This window comes from Leptopilina boulardi, unplaced genomic scaffold (genome assembly GCF_019393585.1).
Source record: "Leptopilina boulardi isolate dan_hultmark-lab unplaced genomic scaffold, ZJU_Lbou_2.1 LbouV2_259, whole genome shotgun sequence".
NCBI lineage: Eukaryota > Metazoa > Arthropoda > Insecta > Hymenoptera > Figitidae > Leptopilina > Leptopilina boulardi.
The window spans coordinates 377,372-401,171 of record NW_026137817.1 but is presented as its reverse complement, the minus strand read 5'-3'; the positions used below and the strand labels follow the sequence as shown (position 1 = coordinate 401,171).

General features: G+C 22.9%; 2 protein-coding genes across 3 annotated transcripts in view; both read left to right on the top strand.

The window, feature by feature from the left end:
• The window catches only part of LOC127280969 (ATP-dependent RNA helicase vasa), a 170,323-nt gene that overhangs the window by 108,351 nt on the left and 38,172 nt on the right, over positions 1-23,800 (top strand). The window lies entirely within an intron of this gene.
• Positions 174-23,326, top strand: LOC127280963 (mitogen-activated protein kinase kinase kinase 11-like). Its single transcript, XM_051304396.1, has 13 exons — positions 174-1,334; positions 3,443-3,674; positions 4,492-4,709; positions 6,702-7,042; positions 7,540-7,720; positions 7,902-8,050; positions 8,446-8,618; positions 9,183-9,426; positions 10,426-10,545; positions 12,127-12,330; positions 19,109-19,520; positions 21,034-21,357; positions 21,594-23,326. The coding sequence occupies exons 1-13, from the start codon at positions 1,147-1,149 to the stop codon at positions 22,324-22,326; spliced, it is 3,519 nt and encodes a 1,172-aa protein (XP_051160353.1). The 5' UTR covers positions 174-1,146; the 3' UTR covers positions 22,327-23,326.

Here is a 23,800-nt window from a genome sequence, read left to right as displayed (position 1 = left end):
CCACCAACGTAACAGCGTTTTTACACACACATATACATAAGCATTTACGTAAGACGTAAATACTTTCAAAAATTTGCACAAATTTTACTAAATTTATCAAATACAATTTTTTAATACAGTGTATAAATAATGTTAATGAAAAGAAGGTATAATTTTGCTTAAATTAATTTACAAAATTCAATTTGGCTTAAGTATTATTTATTAAATACTGTACAAACATGACATATATATGCATATGTGTAAAAGTTGTGTGTGTGTGTTTATATGTGAACAACGTCAACGACACGACTGTGGGGCCCGTCAAATTGCGTCAGATGAACATGGCGTTCTTTAGGTTATTGCCGTGAGTGTTGCTTCATTATTTTCATTAAATGCAAATAATTGGTGTGTTCTGCGAAATAACGCAGAACTCCGTGTCAATGGGGAGGCGAACCTTTGAAGGTTTGGGCCGTAACCCCAGGACCTAAAGGAATCCCTTATTTGAAAAGTGTAGGAAAAAAAAAAGTATACACACCCTGACGCGGTATTCACAGTGTTTTGGGTGACATTTTTTTGGGCTCTTGAAAGACATATTTTTTTTGTTGTTGTTTTTTTTCTTAATTATCCCCCGTGTTTATGATAAAAACCAGTGTAATTTCGTGAATTTAATTTAAGACTGCTTTTAATTTGTCACAAGATTTTTGGAGCCGGTTTTTCATTGACCCAGTGATATAGCCACAGGGTGAAAGTGGTGGTGGTGGTAACCAATAAGTGTGATAATTCTCAATTCATCCCTACGATTGTTTGGGTTGGTTTTTTTTTTACAAATTGTTAATTTCTATTGTTTTCAATCGTTATTGTTGGGTAGATTTTTTTTTTTTTTTTTTTTTGGGCGTCGGCTCTTAAGGCGGGAAAAATTGGATAAAAAAATATGTATAAATGAATATAAGAAGTACGTGGAGATGGTGGTTTATGGAAGTTAGTTGTATTTGAAATTTTATGTGTGGTGAACCGTTGGAGTAAGTGACACATGTCAGTGCCATCGACTTGTGTTTATGATTCTTGTGAGATAATTCGCCACGGGAAAACAAATAAAGTTGAAGCTGACAAAGAGATTTGTAAATTAAAATACATAAGAAAGAGAGGTAAGAAGAGGGTCGGTGCCATATGCCGCCAGCCGGGCTATCGGCAAGAGGCTTGTCTATCTTGATGGACCACGGACAACCGGACGCTCGTCATCGGAGCGAGCGGTTACTACTTTATTCAGAGAATGGCTGCTCTCAACCCCTTCAACAAAATACGGCCACACTATCCCCCAGGTATCAACACATCAGTAGAGTCACCACACAATTTAGGTAATGTATTTTTATTTTTAATTTGACAGTTTTTTTTTTTTTTTTACTCACGAAATTACAAAAATATTTTTTTTTTCATTTAATTAATCGAAAAATTACTTTCTAATTTGGTGAATTTGTAGAAAATAAATGGCATTAATTGCGGTAAAAGAAAAATGTTTAATGTAAATCATATATAGTGATAGAAAAGAAAGAAATCTAAGAAAAAGAAAACAATATTTTTGATACGTGAGACATTTTTTTTTTTTGTACATTATAGGTCTAGATTAGATAAGGAAATAATAAATGATATGGAATCATGATTTCCCTTTTATAATTATTATATTTATTTACATTTAAATACAAAATTCAATGACAAATATAAATGTTTCCAAATTTTAAATTTTGTTAATTTCAATTTTTTTTCTTTATGAAAGAGAAATATGTGTTATGATAATGTTTTATTCGAATTTTTTCAAAAAGCAAATATAAGTAAAATTGAGAAACCCTTCTGGAAGAAAATACTATTAATACCTTTTTTTATAATTTCTGTATTAGTTTAAGATTAGATAAGAAAGTAATAAATAATACTTTAACGGAAAAACCATTCTCTTCCTATAATTATATATATATATATATATTTATTGAGTTTTGAAAATAAGTTAATTATCAATAAATTAAAACAATTCATAATTTAATATTAAAAACCATTAATATTATTTTGTGGAAAAATAAAGAAATTTGTTAAAATATTTAAATGGTGAATTAAATATACAATTGATTTGGGTTTCTTTGAATATTGTCATTTTTCAGAATTATATTTATTTTGTACGTTTCTAAAATAAATACTTTATATAATAAACTCAAACTTTCTGTGTAAATGTGAATTTGAAAATAATTAGATAGCTAAATGTCAGTCACATTAATATTTCTGTTAAACAATTGGTTAAAGATAATTAATTATCAGTTAAATATATATTTTTAGGTTATGTCAAAATAGCTGAAATATCGCAGTAATTTTTTTTATTAATTAATTGAATTAGTTAAAATTAAATTATTTTTTAAAGTTATATTTCGAGATTAATTAGTTGTTTTTTTCAAATAGTCTTTTTCGTTTTACTAATAATTAGTGATTTTTCACTAATAATAATAAAAATAAAACTATAATTAATAAAAGTTAGTCGATACCTATTTTTAACAAAAAAATTATTTTTAAATAATTTACATTTATGATTATATTAAATTTAATTATTACTTGTTTTTAAAAAAAAAAATTTAATTTTTAATATTTCAAACACATTATTTAAAATTAAATTCACGTTTTATAGAGATGAAATGTGAAATAAATTATCGTATTTAATATTTTTATATGTAATGAATTTTTTTTATTTTTAAATATTATAATTATTTTTTAATACTAATTACTTAGTTAATTACTTAATTTATTTATACCAATTATTTGCACAATTTTCCTTTGTTTTCATTATTTATGTGCCTAAAGTTTTGAACGTTCAAATGAACGAAAAAATTGTTTATCCTTTTTTTTTAACTTTAAATTTTATTATAAAATATTATTTTCTGTATCCAAAATAATTAATAATAAGTTTTAAAAAAATTTAAGAAAAAGTAAAAATTTATTATTATTATTTAATTATTTTCTAATAAATGTTTTATGAATTTTTTTTATTTTTCATTGCTGTAGTAATTTAAAAAAAAAAATTGATTTGAACGTTTAGAATTTCACATTATTTTGTTATTTATATCTTAACTTTTGTTTTAGCTGTTAAATTACTAAAATTTATGTTTTTTTTTGTTACCCAATAATATTTTTCCATTTTATTTTTGTCATTTATTTTATAAACAAATAAAAAAAAATACTAAACTTTAGTTTAATTAGTAAATAGTATATTAATAGTATAATTATATCTATACAAAACTAATTGAATAATTTATTAAATTTAATTAATAATTTTTTTGTTTTTGTTTCATCGATCTCAATAATGTTAATAAACTCGTTAAACAGGTTTCTTTTCAAACTTTAGAGTAGAGAATAATATTGTTGACGTAATAAAAACAAAAGTGATTTTCTTATTAAAATAATTAATTGACTTTAATCTTTTTTTTTTTAGCAAAAACTACTCATACGGACGTACTCCAAGCACCATGTCAGATAGCAGTGTATCCGATACTCACAGTGGTGGTACAGCAAGAACAATTTCACAACAAACTAGTCCTTCCCATGGCACGCATTCCTCCTCTCAATCTCGACAGGACAACAGTACGACTCTCTTTACTGCCCAGTTTGATTACGTCGCACAGGGAGAGGACGAGTTGTCATTGCAACGAGGAGAAACTGTTGAGGTAAACACGCACAAAATTTGCAATATATAGAAATTATGAATTGCTTTTTTTTTTTTTTTTTTTTTTTTTTTTTTTAAAGTACATTTATATTGTTTATTTTTCATTTTTATTCGAATTTTATTTGCAGAAAAATTTTTTAAAAATTTTTTCAAGGGATTTGTCAAAGTTGGAAAAAATACAATAAAGTTTTTTGTAAGTCTTACGTAATTGAAATCTTGTATTCGAAAGTAATGAAACCGAAAGTAAAAAAAAATCATTTTATCTTTGTATTGTTTTTGTTTATTATTATTATTATTATTATTATTTGTTAACTATAATTTTTTATGATATTAAAATAAATTACATAATTTAATTAAAAGGAAATTTTGATCATTCTTTGAAAATTTATTTTTTTGGACCATTTTTTTAATACAATTCTGAGGAGAAATTACTTCCTAGTATGGTCACAATAAAAAAAAAAGCAAAAATTAAAAGAAAAGTAAGTTAATAGTAAAAGGAGCATTTATTTAAATTTATGTAAATATACGTATGTTTCACAGTATCCTTTTCACAACTAATGTAAAATTATCTATGCATCTAGTAAATAATATGCCTACACAATTCAGCTGCAGAATGTATAAGAAAATACTTCTTAGAAATTTTAAGAAAAATTCAAATATTTTTTATTTAATTTTTGTTTTTTAGTATTTTTTTAATATTATTAATTATATTGATTGAAAGTGATTTAATTTATATTTTTGAAATAAAGAAATGTAATATTTAAGAGAAAAAATTCAATTGTTTGATGAAAATATGTTATTTATTTAATTATTTCTAGGTCTTATCCAAGGATTCAAAGATTTCTGGCGATGAAGGCTGGTGGACTGGGAAGATACGGGGAAAAGTTGGTATTTTCCCGGCAAATTTTGTCATTGAAGCGGAAGCAATCGATAGGGTATCATCGGTGATCGATAATGTTCATCCTGTTGAAATTGATTTTGAAGAATTGCAATTGGAAGAGGTGATTGGAGTTGGTGGATTTGGAAAAGTTTACAGGTTAGTAGAGATGTTTTTTTTTTAATTAACAATTTTGTATACTAATATCTGGGATCACAAGTTATCACCTGTTTACCTTTTTTTACCTTTTTTCATCTATTTAAAATTTTGACTTCTGTTTCACCTATTTTAATAATAATTTATTACCTTCTTCACCTTCTCTCATTATTCGATTAATTTGAGAATGTAATATTTTTAAAATAATTGAATTTACAAAGTAAAAACACTGATAATAATTTATTAATTAGAAAATTTTTTTTTTTTAAATTTCTGGAACTTGTATTAATTTTCAGAATACAAAATTTTTTAAAACTTTAATTTCTAAACTGGTAAAAAATTAAAATTTTATTTTTTTAATCATCCTGTATGTTTTTAGGACCCAAATGATGCAAATGATTTTTATTTATCAAAATTTTAATTTCATTAAATTTTATTTACATTCAAATTTTAAATAGATACAAATTTCATATTTAATGTAAATTTTAATTAATAATTCAAGTGATAAAACTTTCAATTAATTCTAATTTTTATTGTTCAATACAAATTTATTAATTAAAATTTTAATGAAATGCAAATTCAATCGATTGTAACTTAAAATTAAAGAAATTTTACATTTTCTCTAAAGATTAATTGATTTAAGTTTTAAATTTTCCAAAGTTTACCTAATTGATTTAAGTTTTAAATTATTTGAATTTTAGTTTATTCAAATTGTAATTAATTTAAATGTCAAATTATTCGAATTTCAATTTTTTCAGATTTTAATTGATTTAAGTTTTAATTTATCAAAAAATTTAATATTTTAAACTATTAATGCTTCAATCTTTAATAAAAAAAATTCCAATTAATCCATAAAAATTATTTTGCAAGTTAATTTTGTTAACTCTATCAATTTTTTTTATCACCTTTTTGTCATCTATTTTCGGTAAATAATTTACCTTTTCACCTATTTTCATAATAAAAAGTACAGTGATCCCTGTATTATTAATAATAATATGTACAATAAAGAAAAAAATATTCTCACTATAATTAATAATTTTTTTTTATGAGTTTATTTATAGTAGTTATTGTGTAGAAAATAAATTTATCAGCGTTGTTGTAAATTCAGGAAAAAGATGGAAATCAGGAAAAAAAATAGTGAAATTTGAAAGAAATTGTCACATGTCAGTAGATTTTTTAATTTTAAAAATTGTAAATCAAACATTAAATTTTATTTGAATAAATTTAAATAATTTTGAAAATGAAAATTTTACAGTCACCTGATTTATATAGTTATTTATAGGATTACATAATAGGATTTCTATAACATCTTGAAAATCTAAAATTCTCATGAAATTTCATTTTGATGAAATAGAAAATGTAATGGAATTTTTGTTTAAATTAGAGAAATTTTTTATTATTATTCCATTTCTCCACTTTGTATACGAAGGAGCGTATTTTTTGATTATATAACTGAATTTTTATTTAACTAAATTTGCACTTTACCAAATTTTTATTACAATTTTACGAAGTTAAAATACACAACGTTTATGATAAATGATTTTAAAAGAAATAATTTTTTAAAATGAAAAATTTTATATTTTTTTGCCTAAAAAATATTTCTTGTAGTTTTTATTTAATCAACAAATTATTAAAAAAATATTTTGTTAGGTAAAGAATTTTATAATTTTCCTTGTTAAATAGCATCGTACAATTTTTCCATTTAATTTTTTTTGAAAGAATTTTTATATTTTAACTAAATTTGTATGTGACGAAATTTTCATTTGATTAAATTTTAATTCAACTGACTTTTTTCTTTTGATTGATTATTTATCCGAATTGTCTGTCATTTTATTAGTTTTATCGGTTTTTCTTTTATCATGGAAATTATATTACTTAGAACCTCGAACTTATGGAATTTTTTAGTGAAAAATGTTGTAGAAACTTCTGATTCTGATGATTAATGACTTTTCACTCATGATAATTGTGTATTAATATGTTTGTTTGTTTTTTTAGAGGATTTTGGCAGAAACACGAGGTTGCTGTAAAAGCAGCGCGTCAAGATCCAGATGAAGAACCAAGTGTTACATTGGAAAATGTTCGTCAGGAGGCAAAACTTTTTTGGCTCCTTAAGCACGAGAATATTGTACAGCTCGAGGGAGTTTGTTTAAAAATGCCAAACATGTGTCTTGTTATGGAATATGCTCGCGGCGGTAGTCTCAATAGGGTTCTTAGTGGTAGAAAGATCAGGCCAGATGTACTTGTCGATTGGGCAATTCAAATTGCTCGCGGAATGGATTATCTTCATAATAAAGCTCCAATTAGTCTTATTCACAGAGATTTAAAAAGTTCCAATGGTAACTATCTTTTCTTTTATTAAATACATAATTGCATTTTTTTTTATTTTTATAAAATTTTTATCAAAACTATTTGGAAATTAAACAATTTTAAATTATTTGTTAATGATTAAATTTTTTAAAGATTTTTAATAGAAAATTTAAAAAATATTTAAAAGTATGAAAAACTTTATAGGTACAAATTTTTTGTAATTTCTTAATTTTGATATCTCGATGAGCTGCAATCGAAGTTTATGATAACATAATGAAATTTTTGAAAATTTTACAAATAAATAAATTTTGTGGTAATTAAAATTAATGTTTTAATTTTAATAATTATTGATTAAATAATTAAATTATCGAAGAAGTTTATTGAAATTTTTGAAAATGATAAAATTTGCTAAAAGTTTTAGTTTTAATTTTAACTTTAGATAGAAATGAAAATTAGAAATTAAATTTACATTTTTTTTTTTTTTTGAAACTGGAATTTTTAATCTTTATTTTTTGTTTTATTTTAGTTTTACTGAGTGAGCCAATAGAGAATGACGATCTTCAGTATAAAACATTGAAAATAACAGATTTTGGTTTGGCAAGAGAAGTCTACAAAACAACCCGTATGTCGGCAGCTGGCACTTATGCTTGGATGGCACCAGAAGTTATTAAAAAAAGTACATTCAGTAAAGCGAGCGACGTTTGGAGGTATATTTTAGTATTTAAATTAACTTTTACTTAAAGTAATATTTACTTTTTAATTATTTAAATAATTGTACATTTTTTATTTAATTAATTGTATATTTTTTATGTAATTAAAGTAGAAAAAAAAGTTTTGTTTTATTTCGAATAAATTGTAATGATTAATTTAATTGTTTTTAATTTACAGTTATGGCGTTCTTTTATGGGAACTTTTAACTGGTGAAACGCCATACAAAGGCATAGATGCTTTGGCAGTTGCTTATGGAGTTGCCGTAAATAAACTTACCTTGCCAATACCTTCAACTTGCCCACAGCCTTGGAGATTTCTCATGGAAGGTATGTCAAAAATGTATTGTCGACTTTTTGTTATATCAATGGGTAGCCACAAGTTTATGGAGTAGTCATAGAAAATTCAATTTTCTTATCATGGAAATTTTATTTCTTAGAACCTGAAAATTAAAGAAAATTTTACAAGACAAATTTTTTAGAAATGATGTTTTTGCTTTTAAATAAAATATTGATTATTTTTATTTGAGAGACAATTTTGTTTATTATCTTTTTATTTTATTTTTTTTATTGACTCCATTCTGTACTTATTATAAAGTTTTACAGTTTATTATCTTTTAAATTATCATTTATTATTAATGTTTATTTAAACCTTATGTAAAAAATGTATATCTTTTTATTATTTTAATTTTTAACTATAAAATTGGAAATATATTTTTTTACAGCCTGTTGGTCGTCAGACAGTCACTGTAGACCAGGTTTTGTTGCAATTTTACAAGCATTGGATGATGTTAGAAGTGCTTTTGCTGCCACACCTCACGAATCATTTCACACGATGCAGGACGATTGGAGACTTGAGATTGAAGAAGTTCTTCATGGATTACGCATGAAAGAAAAGGTAATTACTGCTCGTAAACAATATAATAAAATTATTAAATATAAAAAAATCGTCGAAGGACCTCGTTAAATGCTATTATTTAGAATTATTATAAATGAAATAAAATTAAACTATTCAATAATAGAAGGCATTGCCCGCAAATTACAATTAAATAAATAATATAACACTGGTTAAAAATAAACTTGTACATATATAATATAAAGTGTAGAAAAAAATATTTTCTACACTTTATAAAAAAAAAAATATTAAAAACTTAAAATTTACAAGAATTTTTGTCAAATTATCGGTAACATTTTAAATTTTGTCAAATGCTATTCAAAGGAATGTCGCTCGTTAGAAGAGGTAAGACCCTCTTTTTCTTTTTGTCAATTATTATATTATATTATATTATATTATATTATATTATATTATATTATATTATATTATATTATATTATATTATATTATATTATATTATATGGTTTAATTAGTATTAAAAAAATGGATTTTTTTGTTGTTGATACAATTTTTTTTTGTACAATGTTTTACAAAATTTTTTATTCTTTTTGTTTTTTCAATCGTTTAGGAATTGCGCTGTAGAGAAGAAGAGCTAACCAAAGCACAAGTGCAACAACGACAGCATGAAGAAAATTTAAGACAACGAGAACAGGAATTAGCCGAGAGGGAAATCGATCTCTTGGAAAGAGAATTAATTGTTATGATTATTCAACAAACTACCCCAACTCCAAATAAGAGGAAGGGTAAATTCAAGAAATCAAAATTAAGACTCAATAAAAAGGAACCTGGAAGTAACATTAGTGCACCGTCTGGTAATTTTTTTTTTTTTTGTTTATTTTCATTTAATAGTTTTATTCATTGATATTACAATAAGTTTCATATCATTTTACAGCATTTCTTTTTATATATACATAGAAATTTTAATGAAAATATAAATATTTAAATTTGCTTCCAAAATAAACAAACGGTAATTGTAATTATATTTTTATTTTTTTGATAAATATGTGATTTTGATAATTTGTGAAATCGGAAAGTATTTTTTAAAAGAGAAATTTTTTATAAAAATACAAATGGATTTTGTAATTTGTTCTTTAATTATTTTCTATGAGCAAAAAGTTTTGAAGCGTTTAAATGAATGACATTTTTTTTTGCAACTTCTTTAATTACGAATTTTATTTCAAAATTTTGTTTTAAATATCTAAAAAGAAATTATTTATTTTAATAATTGTTTAATTTACTGTTTTATTTTACATTGCCATCATAATTTCAGGCCTCGGATTATACAAATTTTAATAAAATGCGATCTTTTTTTTAATTTTTTTATAAAATTTTAAACAAAATATATTTTTTAAGTATACAACGCAGATCTTCTGTATTTCAATTATTTAACAAATTTTTAACTAAAATTCTTCACTAAATTAATAATTTTTAATAATTTTAATAAAATTCTTCTCTTTCTAATAAATTCTTCATTAACAGAAATCGCTAAAAATTTCTCTTATTATAATTATTGTCTGAAATTTAACACAATTTTTTTTTGAAATTCAATTATTTTCAAAAATTTCAATTTAAAAGCTTCTAAAATTTTCCATCTAAAATTTTTTGAAATTTAATAATTTCAATTATAACTTTTTTTACTTAAAAAGTTTTCAAATTATTGTATTTTTGTCTGAAATTTCGAATAAATTTTTTAGTAATAGAAATCAGTTGACGGTAAATAAAAAATTAATTCCTCCATGAAAATTTGCTGTCTATATAATTGTGAAATCTTGAATATTCCAAATGTTTATAAAAATGTTTTTTTATTTCAGACTTTCGACATACAATCACCGTGCAACACACGGCTTTAGATAGGGGAAAAAATAGAAATCCTTCCAGGCCAAATAGTCCGCCTGGATCGCCTAGTATTCCTCGACTTCGAGCAATAGCTTGTAAGTTACATAAACATAATTCTATTTATCACCAATAAGTAAAAAAAAAAAAAAAACAGTGACTACGTTTATAGGTATTCATTATTATTATTATTATTATTATTATTTTAAGCACTTGTTAAAAATCACTAATTCGTTATAAATCACATTAAAAGGTTTAAAAAATGTTTTTACATTTTTGAGAAAAAATAATATTATTTTAAAATTAAAAAAATTATTTAAGTCAGTTTAAAAAAAAAAGTGATGATGGAATAGTAATAATAATAATAATAATAATATTTTAATGTTGCACTTGCAAATAGTTTTACAGTTACTTGTAGACGTAGTCTTTGTTTAATGTAGACAGCCATAAGTATTAAAAAAAATAGCATCTAGCGCAAAGAATTAGAATTTCGATAAAACAAAAATTACGGATTAACTTAAAAGAAAATAAGCAAAATTTTCATTATTTTTTTTTTAATTTCCCTCTTCGAAAAAAATTGTTTAAAAAAATCAAATACAAGACATAACTAAGAACGCTTTTATACGCAAAAAATAAAAACAATAATATTAATTAATTTAACGGGGCTCATAATTTCATAAAAATCATTTATTAGAATTTTTATTTTAAAGAATTTTATTAGATACAATTATTTGGTGAATTTGGAAATACACTGACATTTAAAAATTCGAATTAAAATTCTATTGAATGAGAATTATGCAAAATTAAAATGGGGTAAAATTTGAATTTTTTTTTTTTTTTTTTTTGAATAAAAAGTTGTGTAACGAGAAATGTTGTAAAATACAAATTCTAACAAATAAAAATTCGCTTCCCAAAAATTCTTTAAAGAATTTGTTTAAAAAAAGTTCTCTCAAATTCTAATTCGGAAAATAAAAATTTCTAACTAAAAAATAATTATATTTTATAGAATTCTTTAAAATGAAAAATCTATGATTTTTATGAGATAATCATGCACCCCCCCCCCCTAAAATTTAATTTTCTATGAATTAATTTATTTTTTGCAACTCTTATATTTATAATAAATAATTTTAAATAATTGAAAAAAAAAGAATATAATTTTCAAGAAATATTATTCGAATGAATTTTATTATAAAAAAAATACTTATGGCTTTCTATTATTACACTCACCGAGCATTATGGAATTGTTACTTTTGACACCTTGAAAGACGTGTTGTTCGTGCTTAGTAGATTCGTTTGAATTTGAAAATGTCTATATATCTACACTTCTACTAGCATGGTGTGAAAAGTCCAAAAATTTACCCTTTTTTTTCTCTACATTTCAACAAAAATTTTCTTTATTATTATTTTATTGCTTTCACCATTTTTTTTTTTTTTTTTTAAATTCATATTCAATTTTTTTTTTTTTTTATTTTTTTTTTCGTTTTGTTTTGTTTGCTGAAAATCATTGTCGACAAAAGGAGCTAAAAAAAATAAGATGCATCTCAAGACGACAGTGTGTGTGTATATGCAGCAAAAATATAGTAGGTAGTAAAATTATAAATAATTTTTTTTTTTTTTTATAAAAGTAAAAGTAGCAAGTAGTAGTGTTTTGTTTCTTTTTTTTGTTGTTTCCCCTTTAGTACCAGCCGATGGCGTTAAGGGTAAAACCTGGGGACCATCAACACTACATCAACGTGAACGCGGTGCAATAATCTCACAGCAACCAAATCCGACATCACCAGGTGTGAAACGTTGGTCGCGCTCCGCACCAGATCTTGAAAAGACTCCACTACGTACTGCCTTGCTTGCAAACGCGCATCGCTCGCCACTTCTTCAGGAAATAGGTAACCCCACCTCAAAAAAATTGTATTCCTCCGCAAATAATTTAATAGACGATCAAGCAGCAGTAAAAAATGCCGCTTGTGATATTTCACAATTATCCGAATTCATCGACACTGCAAATTATATAATTGAAAATGATAATATTGAACAATTAACAATTGATTTAGAACAATCACGTGAATTTGAAATAAAAGATATAAATCGCTCACGACATTCCTCATCAGGTAAATTGAAAAATTCACGCGATGATTCAACAAATTTTGTACATAGCGTTACATCGACTCTTGTTGGTACTGCAAAACGAGTGAAAAAACGTGATAGAAGTAAATCAAAGGAATCTAAACAGCAGCAGCAGCGTCGTGATAGTTCTGAATCGCGATTAAATTCATTAGCGGAATTTTTTCGTTCGCCCTCTGGTTCACGAAAGGGTTCATTAAATTCTCACAGTGCAGAGAGAAAAAGTTCAATAACAGTACGTGTCAATGATGTTGATGGTCTTGAATTATCGAGTCCGGAAAATTCAATTGATAAAAAACGTTGTCACAAATCACGTATTTCAAAAAGTCCCCTGAGAATGTTTAGTAAAATGAGAGCATGGGGTAGTAAGGATACACTTGATGATAATAAAGTTTCCGCTAAAGTTGAATATAGTGTTCTTGAGGATAGTATCATGTTTAGTTCAAAAAATGAAAATTTAGATATTGATTTAGGTTGTTCGACGCCACGTTTTTTGGCTGCAAATTCACGTGAGGGCGTTGATTTTGAATGTCTCGAGGCGGCTCTTTGTAATCTCGATAATGATGATAATGATTCAAATAATGATGATAATAATAGTGATAGTTTCAAAACAAAAAATTCACTATATTTGAAATTAAATCCAAATTCATCATTAAATGAACAACGTGTTTTACATCATTCGAGTACGTGGTCGAATTATGAGGAATTTCAAATTAGTCATAATAATTCGGAGAATAAGCCATTGTTAAGTCAAAAATTTAAGAGTAGCGATAATCTTTGTGATTTAGAGAGGATCGCGAGTGTTCAATTGAAAAGGCCATCGGAAATAATTCAGGATTTAGAAAATCGTCATAAATTAGAGACGAGAAATTTTAATTGCGAAATAATTAGTGATTCGTTAAATTTTCCACGTCGTAGTTCAGAGGGTAGTAATTCGACTTCCCCTAATTTTCAAGATACACAGAGATTTTTTCGTACGAACAACAAATGAGAAAGAGAAATCGCGTCTATATTATGTTCTTAAAAAAATAATTGCACGTTAAAATGTATTTTTTTTTTTTTTTTTTTTTTTGTGAGAGAGAGAGAGAGAGTTTGATAGTTTGTAACGAATGAACGTTTGTTCATAGCAGGCCTTTCCGAGGAAAACATCTACTCCACTCGTAAGTGATTTCGATGGAGATTAGTAATAAAAAGTAATGTTTATGGTAGAAACATTTTTTTTAATCTTTTTTTTTTTTTGAGTAGATCAATTTTGATCACGATCAATTATTATTAATATTTGCAAGTCTCACAACTGGCTTTATTTTTGTCCGTAGAAAAAAAATTTGAAAACATTCGTGAAAATTCGTGAAAATTTTAATTATTTTGATTTATTTTTTTTTTCTAATTTGTTACTATTTTAGATTAACAAGTTATAAATGTTGAGAATAATTTGATATTTTTAAAAAATTTGATATATATATATATATTACAATAATTTTGATTTAATATTGAAATTTTATTATTTTTATAAAATAATTTATAAAGAAAAATTATTATTAAAAATGTCTTAATGTTTTTTTTTCATTTATTGTTTTTAATTATATATTTATAAAATTATTTTGTAGAGTACAAATGTAAATTTTTATAAAACCTTTTTTTTTTAGATTAATCCACATTTTATTCAACACATTATTATTTTTTTTTTAAATTATTTATATATAATTTATAAGAATTATTTTGAAAAACAAATTTATTATTTAAATTATAATATTCTTTCAATTTTATTTTGAACAAATAATAAATAAATTTTATGATTTTGAACACAAAATTAAAGAGTTACAAAATTTTTAAAAATAAAAAAAATTAAATTAAACGAAATTAAAAAGCTCATTAGATTTTTTCTAAAGTTTATTTATCATCATTATTACATCATTAACAATAAAATTTAATTGAATTATTATAATAGGTATACAATTATTTTGTATTAGATTAATTTCAATAATTAAAAAATTAACATTTAAAATTTTTGAAAAAATTCAAATTTTGGAATTACATAAATTTTAAATTCACTTGTTTAAAAACTAATTAATTTTATTAAAATTTTTTTAAAAAATTGCTAAATCTGGAAAGAAAACCTGTTAAACTTTTTAAAAATTATATTTTTAATTTTGAAAAAATAGTATAAATTTTTTTTATTTCTCAATTTACCTATAATTGTTTAATTTGTGTTTAAAAAAAAAGTTTCTTTATTTTGTTCAAAATTGGATAAATGTTCTATTTTGTTTTTTTTCTGACACCTATTTGATATTACATTTTTGTTTTAATGAAAATTCTAACGAAAAAAAAATTTTTCTTCTAAATTTTAAATATTGAAAGAAATTTTTATTGTTATTTTATTTTATTGTTTGTATTTTCAATTTTATCGTTTAAAAAAAAAAATTATTTTTCAAATCATCAGAAAAAAAATATATTTTTTAATTTTTAGCTAAATTTAATTAAATTGTAAAAACTTGTATTCGATAAAAAAAAACCTATTTATCTAAAATTTTAAATTAATCAACAATTTTTAAAACAAATTATTTTTTCTTTAAATATAGATATAATTTGAAAAATAAGGAATTTTGTTTTTTTTGGACAATTAAGATATTAGTAATTATTTGTTAACTATTACAAAAGCTTTAATTCTAACAAAATCAAAAAAAAAAAAAATCGTAAAAATGTCAAAATATTTTTATTTTATGAAAGTTTGATTTTATTTATTTTTTTTTTATTATAAAATTAATAATTATTTAATATTTTATATATTTTTAAGATTTATAAGTTAAAATTATATTTTGTGCATAATTTATTTGTAAATAGATAGTAAGTAGATTATAATGAAATTTTAATTATTATAAATCAATGTGATTGCTGATTTCCAGTTTTTTTTTTTTTTTTTTTTTTTTTTTTTTTTAAGATAATTTGTTTCTTAATAGCAAGAACAAAACTTAGTTTATAATTTATTAAATTACCAGCTGTGAGACTTGTGATTAATTTCACTTTTTAATGCGATGATTTATTATTTTTATTTTCCTTTTTTTTAAGTAGATTTTACAGGATAGATTGACAATTTTTACGTATATAAAAATCAGTTCTTACTGTGTGATTAGTATTAATGCATGCCTGTATTGTATATCTCGATTTGTGTTTCATTTTTCCCTTTTTATATCTATATAGATAAAAAGCACCGACATTTGAAAATGCACCTAATTTATTAAAAACATCATTTTTTTGTTTAAAACAAAAAAATTATGATCATTTCACTATAAAAGATATATTTCATTTTCTTTTATTGCAAATTACAAAATTTTCCACACTCTTTTTATTTTCTCAACCGAATGAAAGTGAAGAATTTAAAAAAAAAATACAGCAATTTTTTTCTTTGCGTTATGACTTGATTTATACGCAAATTCTATATGAGGGACCAAAAATCTTACACTGTATAATTTTTAGTTTAAAAAAAACTGAGAGATAATTGCCGCAAAAAAAAAGGTCAAATATTTATATATGTTTTTGATTTACAAGAGGAAAAAAAAAATTAGTGCAGTGATTAACGGATTTAGAAAAGAAAAAAGTATAGAAAAAAAAAATAAACAATGAAAAGTATATGAAACCCCCAAAAAATATACTTTAATGTAATTTTTAAAATTAAGACTCTTTTAAAATTGTTAAAATTTTATTTTTAACTATTCTAATGGAGTAACTCAAAGCTCTCCCATTGCAGAGTTTGACTGAAACGTAGCAAAAAAAAAAGAAAGACAAAAAAAAAGACAAAAATGCAAGCTCAATTTTCCTGGTGTTGGTTCTTTTCCATAATTATTACGTAAAGGATACATAACACTCTAACAGAGCTAACAGTCCGCTAATATTTGATAAAAAAAAAAATAAATAAATAGATAAATCAAAACGCTTTAATTCCAATTGTATTAAAATTCTGAAACAATATTTCCATTTGAAAATAATTTTCAAATAATAAAATGAAGCCAATTTAATCAGGTTATAAATTACAGAAACTTTCAATGGCAAAATATTCCATTTTTTTTTTTTACAAATTTTCTTGACAATATTTCTTAAATTGAAATTTTATTGAAGTAATTTTTAAAAAGTTTTTTTATATTTCAATTTTTTTTTTCTAAATTTAGTTGTAAAATAGTTTTAAATCATTTTTACAAAAAAATTATTTTATAAAAAATATTTTAATAAATAAAACCAATTTGTCGATGAAAGATTCTGATAAATTTGCCTAATTTTGAAAATAATTAAATCAATAATTTTTCAATTGTTTGGAAATATATATTTCAGTGTATAAATTTAATATTTAAAAAATATTGAATTGGATAACAAAAAAAAAAATTAATGTTGACATTCGTTTTTTTTTTTTTTTTTTTTTTTAAATTATTTATTGAATATTAATTTATAAATAATGGATAATTATTTAATATTTTAAAAAAATATTAAATAGTTGACCAAGATTTTTTTTGTATTTTTATTAAAAATAATTTTAGATTAGAAGTGGTTTAAAAAAAGAAAGAGAAAATGTAACTGAAAATTTAGAGCGAAATTTTTCTACTTTTAAATAATTATGTAGTGATTCAGCTTTTTAAACATTGAGAAAAGAAATTTACGAATATAGCATATCGAACACAGCACACACCTGTAATTTAGAAATAATTTTTTTTTTTTCAATAAAATCTTTTGAGTTGGACACATTGATTTTGTTTTTTTAGATTTCTGTCCTTTAACGCTCGGCATCAACTACTCAAATTTTTTTTGAAAATTTTCACTTATAAACACTTGTTGCTATATATAGAGGAAGAAAATTAAAATTTAATTTTCTCATTAGAAAAAATAAGGAAAATTAATTTTTATAGTACAATTTTATTGAAAAAAGCGTATTTGGGAAGAAAAAAAAATTAAGAAAAAACTAATTTTAGTGACTAAAATAATTAAACTTTGTTAATTAATTTATTAATATTATGAATTAGTATTTTATTAATTTACAATTTATTTAGGGTACGTCGACTGTCGAGCGTATTTACCTTGCATGTAATAGAATAGAATCCCAATATTAGTTTTTGGTTTTTTCCTTGGTTTGGACTCTTTTTTTTTGTCCTTTAATTCCTATTTCCAAATTTTCTTACTATTTCTTAGTTTCCACTAACTCTTATTATTATTTTTCAGTTTTTTTTTTATTTTAATTACAAAATTTCATGTTTTTTTTTATCTCTTTCTGTATTTATTATTTAATTTAGAATGAATGCTTCTTAATTACAGTGAACTTTGCATTTTGTATTTAAATGACATTATTTTTATATTCTTTGTGCTTCTATTATTTTGTAAATTACTTTTACCTGATTCTTTTTTATTAATGTTGAATGTTACTAACCATACAATATTTAGTGAAAATTTGTTCAATTACATTTTTTTCCCTAATTTATAAATTCTCATCAAAAAATTTTTTTAAAATCTTTTTTCAATTTTTGTGTTAATTTTTTTTTTAACTACTATTTTGTGTATTTATGTCAAGTAATAATACACTGAAAAAAAAAATTTATTTGATTCAAATACCGGTGTATTTGAATCAAATAAATATTTACTTGAATCAAATATATAATATTTGAATTAAATATTTCAGTATTTGAAGCAAATACCATTTATTTGATTCAAGTAAATATTTATTTGATAATAACTAAATACACCGGTATTTGAATCAAATAAATTTTTTTTTCAGTGTAGTAAAATTTACTTCGATGTTAATAATAATTTGATAAAAAGTAATAATATTGAATGACTAATTATTTGTTAAACTAACGAAATATCGAAACTAAAAATTGTGAAACAAAAAATATTTTTAATTTAAATTTGTTTTTCTGAAGAGAATTTAATTTTTATAATGAGTTATTTAGCATGATCCTTTTTTTCTTGGTGTGGCTAGATTAATCAAATTTTCGTTATAATAAAAATAACTTCTTTTTTTTAAATAGATACTAATATTCAGAAAAAGAATAGAAATTGACATCTTCAAATTATATTTTTCTTTCTTGTCATTTGAGTTTCCCTATATAAATATAAATATATCACGATGATCACCTCCTTTTGCATCCGTTGCATAATCACCAAGAATAATTTTTTTTATTTATTTATTTTTGTAACCAACAATATAGTCAATTTACTAGATCGAAAAATATTTCCCTTCCGATGACAGGTAAGATGAAATTTTAATAAATAAACTTCATGTTATGAAATAAAATTTTTCATTAGAAAAAAATAGTTATTGTGGCACTATATAGTTTTTGTCTAATTTATATATGCATGCAACGATTTTGAATTAGAAAAAAATTCGATAATAGATATTATAGTTTTTTTAATTCCTTTCATTTTAATGTTTTCGTAAAAAAAAAATAATAATGAAATTGTTTTGATATTTTTATCTTATTCATCTCATGCTTTTTTGCTCGTAAAAGAGTATATCATTAATTTTTTTTGTTTTTTTTTGCAAACACTTATTGTTTTTGTTTTTAGATTATTCAGGAGTACAATCGGATATATCGAGTGAATGGATGCCAACGGAATATCCAGTAAAGCCTGGTTTAACTGGACCCTATATTATGCCAATGCCAATACCATTGCCGACATTATATAATGGCGAGAATAAAAGGCCAAAATTAAATATCATTGAATTGGCACTTTATAATGTAGCTGCATTACTTGGTTGGACTGCTGCTGGATATGATATTCGAATGTCAAATATTTCTCCAATTCATCCACGATTGCAGCCAAATTTAAATGATGAGGATGAATCGTCGAGATGGTGGTTTCCAGCTGAAAGCGGTGGTTCTAATCGAAATTCCGGTTATTTGGGTCCTGAATATGAATTTAGTTCGACAAGTGGTTATCCTCATAATACTTATCATGGACCTGCACGACATTACAGGTATGTTATTGAGAAAATTTGATTTTTCAAAATTTTCCATTTTAAAATTAGAAAAAAAAAACAAAAAAGTATAACAAATTTTGTATTTAATTTTTAAAATTTTAATTTATTAACATTAAATGAACTGAGATTATTTATTTATTTCAACACTTTTTTTTATATAAAACAAATGCTTGAATTTTTTTTGAATTTTTCTAAAATATTTAAATATTTTGAAATTGTATAAATATTTCCGTTAACATAAAAAATTCCAACTTTTGCGGAAAAATTCAAAATCTAAGGAATTAAATGTGAATGTTAAAATATTATTTGTCTATAAAATTCATTCAAATTCATAATTTAACTTTAATTAATTTTTAGTATGATTACTAATATAAATATTTGAATTTGAATTTGAATTGCTGAAGATTTTATTTGAAAATTTCAGATAGTAATTGAATTTTTGTGAATTGTTAATTTCAAAATTCTTTAAATACGTTAATTTTTCAAAAACTGTATTTAAAAATTATTAAAAATATTTGATTTGTGAAGAAGTTTATATAAAAAATTCATAAATACAATTAAGTTAAAATTTTCAAAATTAATTAAATATCAAGAAATATTCATTGAATTGCTAAAAATTGTTTACAAATTTTTAAAAATAATTGAAAATTGAGAATTCTTGTTTTAGAGAATTTTTAATTGAAATTTTTGTTTTAAATAATTAAATTTTCGAAAAATGTTATTAAAAAATGATCATTTTGTCGAAGAATTTAAGTTAAATTTTTTTTTGAATTAGTTACATTAAATTTTTATTGAAAAATTAAATTTTTAAAAGATTTTTAATTGAAAATATTTGAATATATGAAAAAGTTTGTAGGAATTATTCAAAAAAAAATTAATTTAGATTCTAGAACGGCTATAAAAAGATATGAAAATAATTGATATTTCGAAGGAATGCGATCAATTTTTTTTTTCAATAATAATAATTAAATTTTTGGAAAAATTAATAAATACAATTTTTTTAAATTAAATTAATTCTCTAGAAATTAAAATTAATGTGTTAAAAGCAATATTTTTAATTTTTAAATTATATATTGAATTATAATGTAATTTGAAATTTTTAAAATAAATTTGGAAATTGTTAAAAATGATTAAATTAAGGTAATTAAAATTTCTTAAAATGATAAAATTTGAGAAGAGTTTTAATTAAAATTTTTTGTAAATTATAATTGTATAGATACAGGTATTAAAAATAATTAAATTTTTGATAAGTTACAATAAAATGAAAGTTTTGACATTAATTTTAAAATACTTTAAATTAATTTTTTTTAATAATTCAGTTTTCGAAGATATTTAATTCAAAGAATTTAAAATAATTAAATTTTTACAAAATAATTGAATTTTTAAAAGAATTTCATTGAAATTTTTAAAATTTTATACCTAATTTATTATAAAATAAACAAAAATAGAACAGATATAATAATTAATTTCTAAATTTTTTTTTTTAAGGTAATAATAATTATTTTTTCAGGCCATTTTTGAGTAATATGGGAGGTATAGCGCCAGGATTGCCACCGTCAATGTTATCCGATAAACCATTAAGATTCACGGATTCTCCTCAACATTATACAAATAGCACTGGTTCGAATGCACCAACACCAAGTCCGAGGAGAAAAAGTTCTAGCACGAGTAACGATGAAAACTATTCTTCGGAAGTTGCGAGGATTGAAAGAACACCAACAGGATATATGGGAAGTAATCTTTTACCTGATTATGGACAACCAATGTATCCCCTTGTTGCACCAGAATATTATCGATCTTCAGAAACTGGTTATTTTCCGCCTTCAGAATATCAGTGAGTATTATCTTTTTTTTTTTTTTTTTTTTTATTTTCACAGTATATTAATTTTCGTTTAAATCAAAAAAATATTTACTACATCACTCTTTTTTTTTCATAATAATAGCACAATTGAAACTATTTGAAAGCATAAATTATTCACAAAATTTGAACTTAAAAGAAATAAATTTTATTTCTTCAAAATCAATAAATGAAAATTATTTAAATAATTGAATAAAACAAAAATTTTCCAGCGATAGAATGTTGGAATGTACGGATTTTCCACACGCGTACGACAATCCCAGCAGTATAAGTAGCTCGGCAAGACCAAGTCCACGATTACCATCATACACACATCATCGTACATCGTCAAATGTCTCGAATGCAAGTACATCAAGCCAAAGTAATGTGAATCCAACATTTCGTCTTGATGATGAATCAGATTATTCACTATATTCACCTAGCCATTATTATCGACACAGTAATAATTCAAATATTACAAATTATAGTTCAAATCTATTAAATCATGATTATGGTTTTCAATATTTATCGAGGCAAAATTCACATGAATCAAGTACAAATTCAGGTGGTGAACGACCGGCTAATTTAGAAGTTGTCACAAGATTAAGATCAAGTTTAAAACGTTCCAATTATTCATATAATTCGCCAAATAAGACTGCAAGTAAAAATAATTCTGGCTCAGGAACACCGACAAATCCAACGCCACCTGATTCATTAACATCGGAAGATTCAAGTTATGTATCAGCAAAAGATAGTCAAATATCAATAGGAAGAGTACGTTTTTCACCTGTTACATTTGATAGAGATAATATTTCATCATCACGTGAACATCGTGAAACAATATTGGATATTCCTGTACATGGACAAAATCAAGATATCACAATACCATTGCAAGTGAATCGTAATAGAATTAGTCGAAATCGAAAACCTAGTATTTCAGAATTGGAGAGGGAATTCTTGTCATAGCACTGGCTTATTTAAAGGTAAGAAGAGAAAGAATAAAATTCATAATATAATTGAGATCTTTTAATAGAAATTTCAGTGATCTTAGTAGAAAAAACAAAAAATTTACGCGCCTTTAAAATTTCAATATTTATTATTTATTCCTTTAAAAAATAAATATTGAAAATCTAATATTACTGAAATTTCTTTTTTGCGCTCAACTATTAATTATTAATAAAATATAATAAATTCCGTAAATCATTCTAGAGAGAGAGAGAGAGAAAAAAAAAAAAAAGAAATAATGACCTCAAAGTGAACCGAATTCACTGCCATTGTAATATTTATCCTTTTGATATTTCTTGCTTTTTTCTGGCAAGCATTTCTCAACAAGTGATGAAAATATTTTTTTGGCAAATCTTATATAAAAAAAACGAGCTTAAATGAATTTGATTATGAATATTAATTTTTTTTTATTTTAACACTCTCTTAAGATTCATTTATTTTTTATTCACACAACATTCCAAAATAATATATCCAAAGGAAAAAAAAGAATAATTCCAAAATAGTGCATTTCTCATGCCAGGACTTCATTTTATTATTCCTTATTATTGTGTATTTATCTCCTTTTTTGTCAACAACGAAACTACATTCCCGCATATAGATTCCGTGAGAAAAAAAAATCATTCTTCTTTTCAAGAATGATAGCTGTGTTTTAAAGTACTTATTGTTGTTTTTAGATATAATAATGAAATTTTTTTTTTTTGTTCAAATCGAACTGAAAATTCAAGTCTCGATTTTGAACTGATTTTTCTCATTTGTACCTATCGAGAGAAATTTTGTCAAGTTGCAAATTTCATTTTTCTTTTTCTTTTGCAAAAACTGATGTTGTACAGTAGAAAATGAATCATAACTTGAAAATCAATTTTAGACTTTCTCGATTCCACGCAGATCTTGTACATTTTAAAAGCGATCTAATGATTATATCGACTGAAATTGAGTATTTTTATTTTCAAGAGAGAAAATTTGTGATAAATTTTAAATTTTATAAATAAATAAAAAATAAATAATTTAAATAATTTATAAATTATAAATTTTAAAAAAAGGTAAAAATTTATTAAATATCATTTCCAGTTAATGGAAAAATTATATTTTTAAAGTTCAATATCAGATACACAAAAAAAAATTAAAAACGCTTTTATTGAGAAAATAAAACAATAATATGAATTATAATAATAAATGAAAATTTTATGCCAATTTTTCACCACAGTTTGTCAGTTTATTTATATAAGCAATAAATAATAAAATAAACAATAAATAAAAACAGAAGCTTTTCAAGTTTACATTACAGTTTGAAAATGTAAATTATTATTTTTTTTTAATTATAAAGTTGAGTTTATTTTTTATTTACTTAAAACTTCCATTAAATTAATAATTCATTTTTTTTGTGTTTAAAATTTTTTAAGACTTTTTTTTATAAATATAAATTATATTTTTAATA

Bases quoted from the DNA above. Each gene is read 5' to 3' on its own strand.
- LOC127280963 (XM_051304396.1), top strand. From the start codon at position 1,147: ATGCCGCCAGCCGGGCTATCGGCAAGAGGCTTGTCTATCTTGATGGAC. The intron at 8,619-9,182 runs GTAATTACTGCT...TCAATCGTTTAG, and splicing joins GATTACGCATGAAAGAAAAG to GAATTGCGCTGTAGAGAAGA. The intron at 12,331-19,108 runs GTAACCCCACCT...TTTTGTTTTTAG, and splicing joins GCCACTTCTTCAGGAAATAG to ATTATTCAGGAGTACAATCG.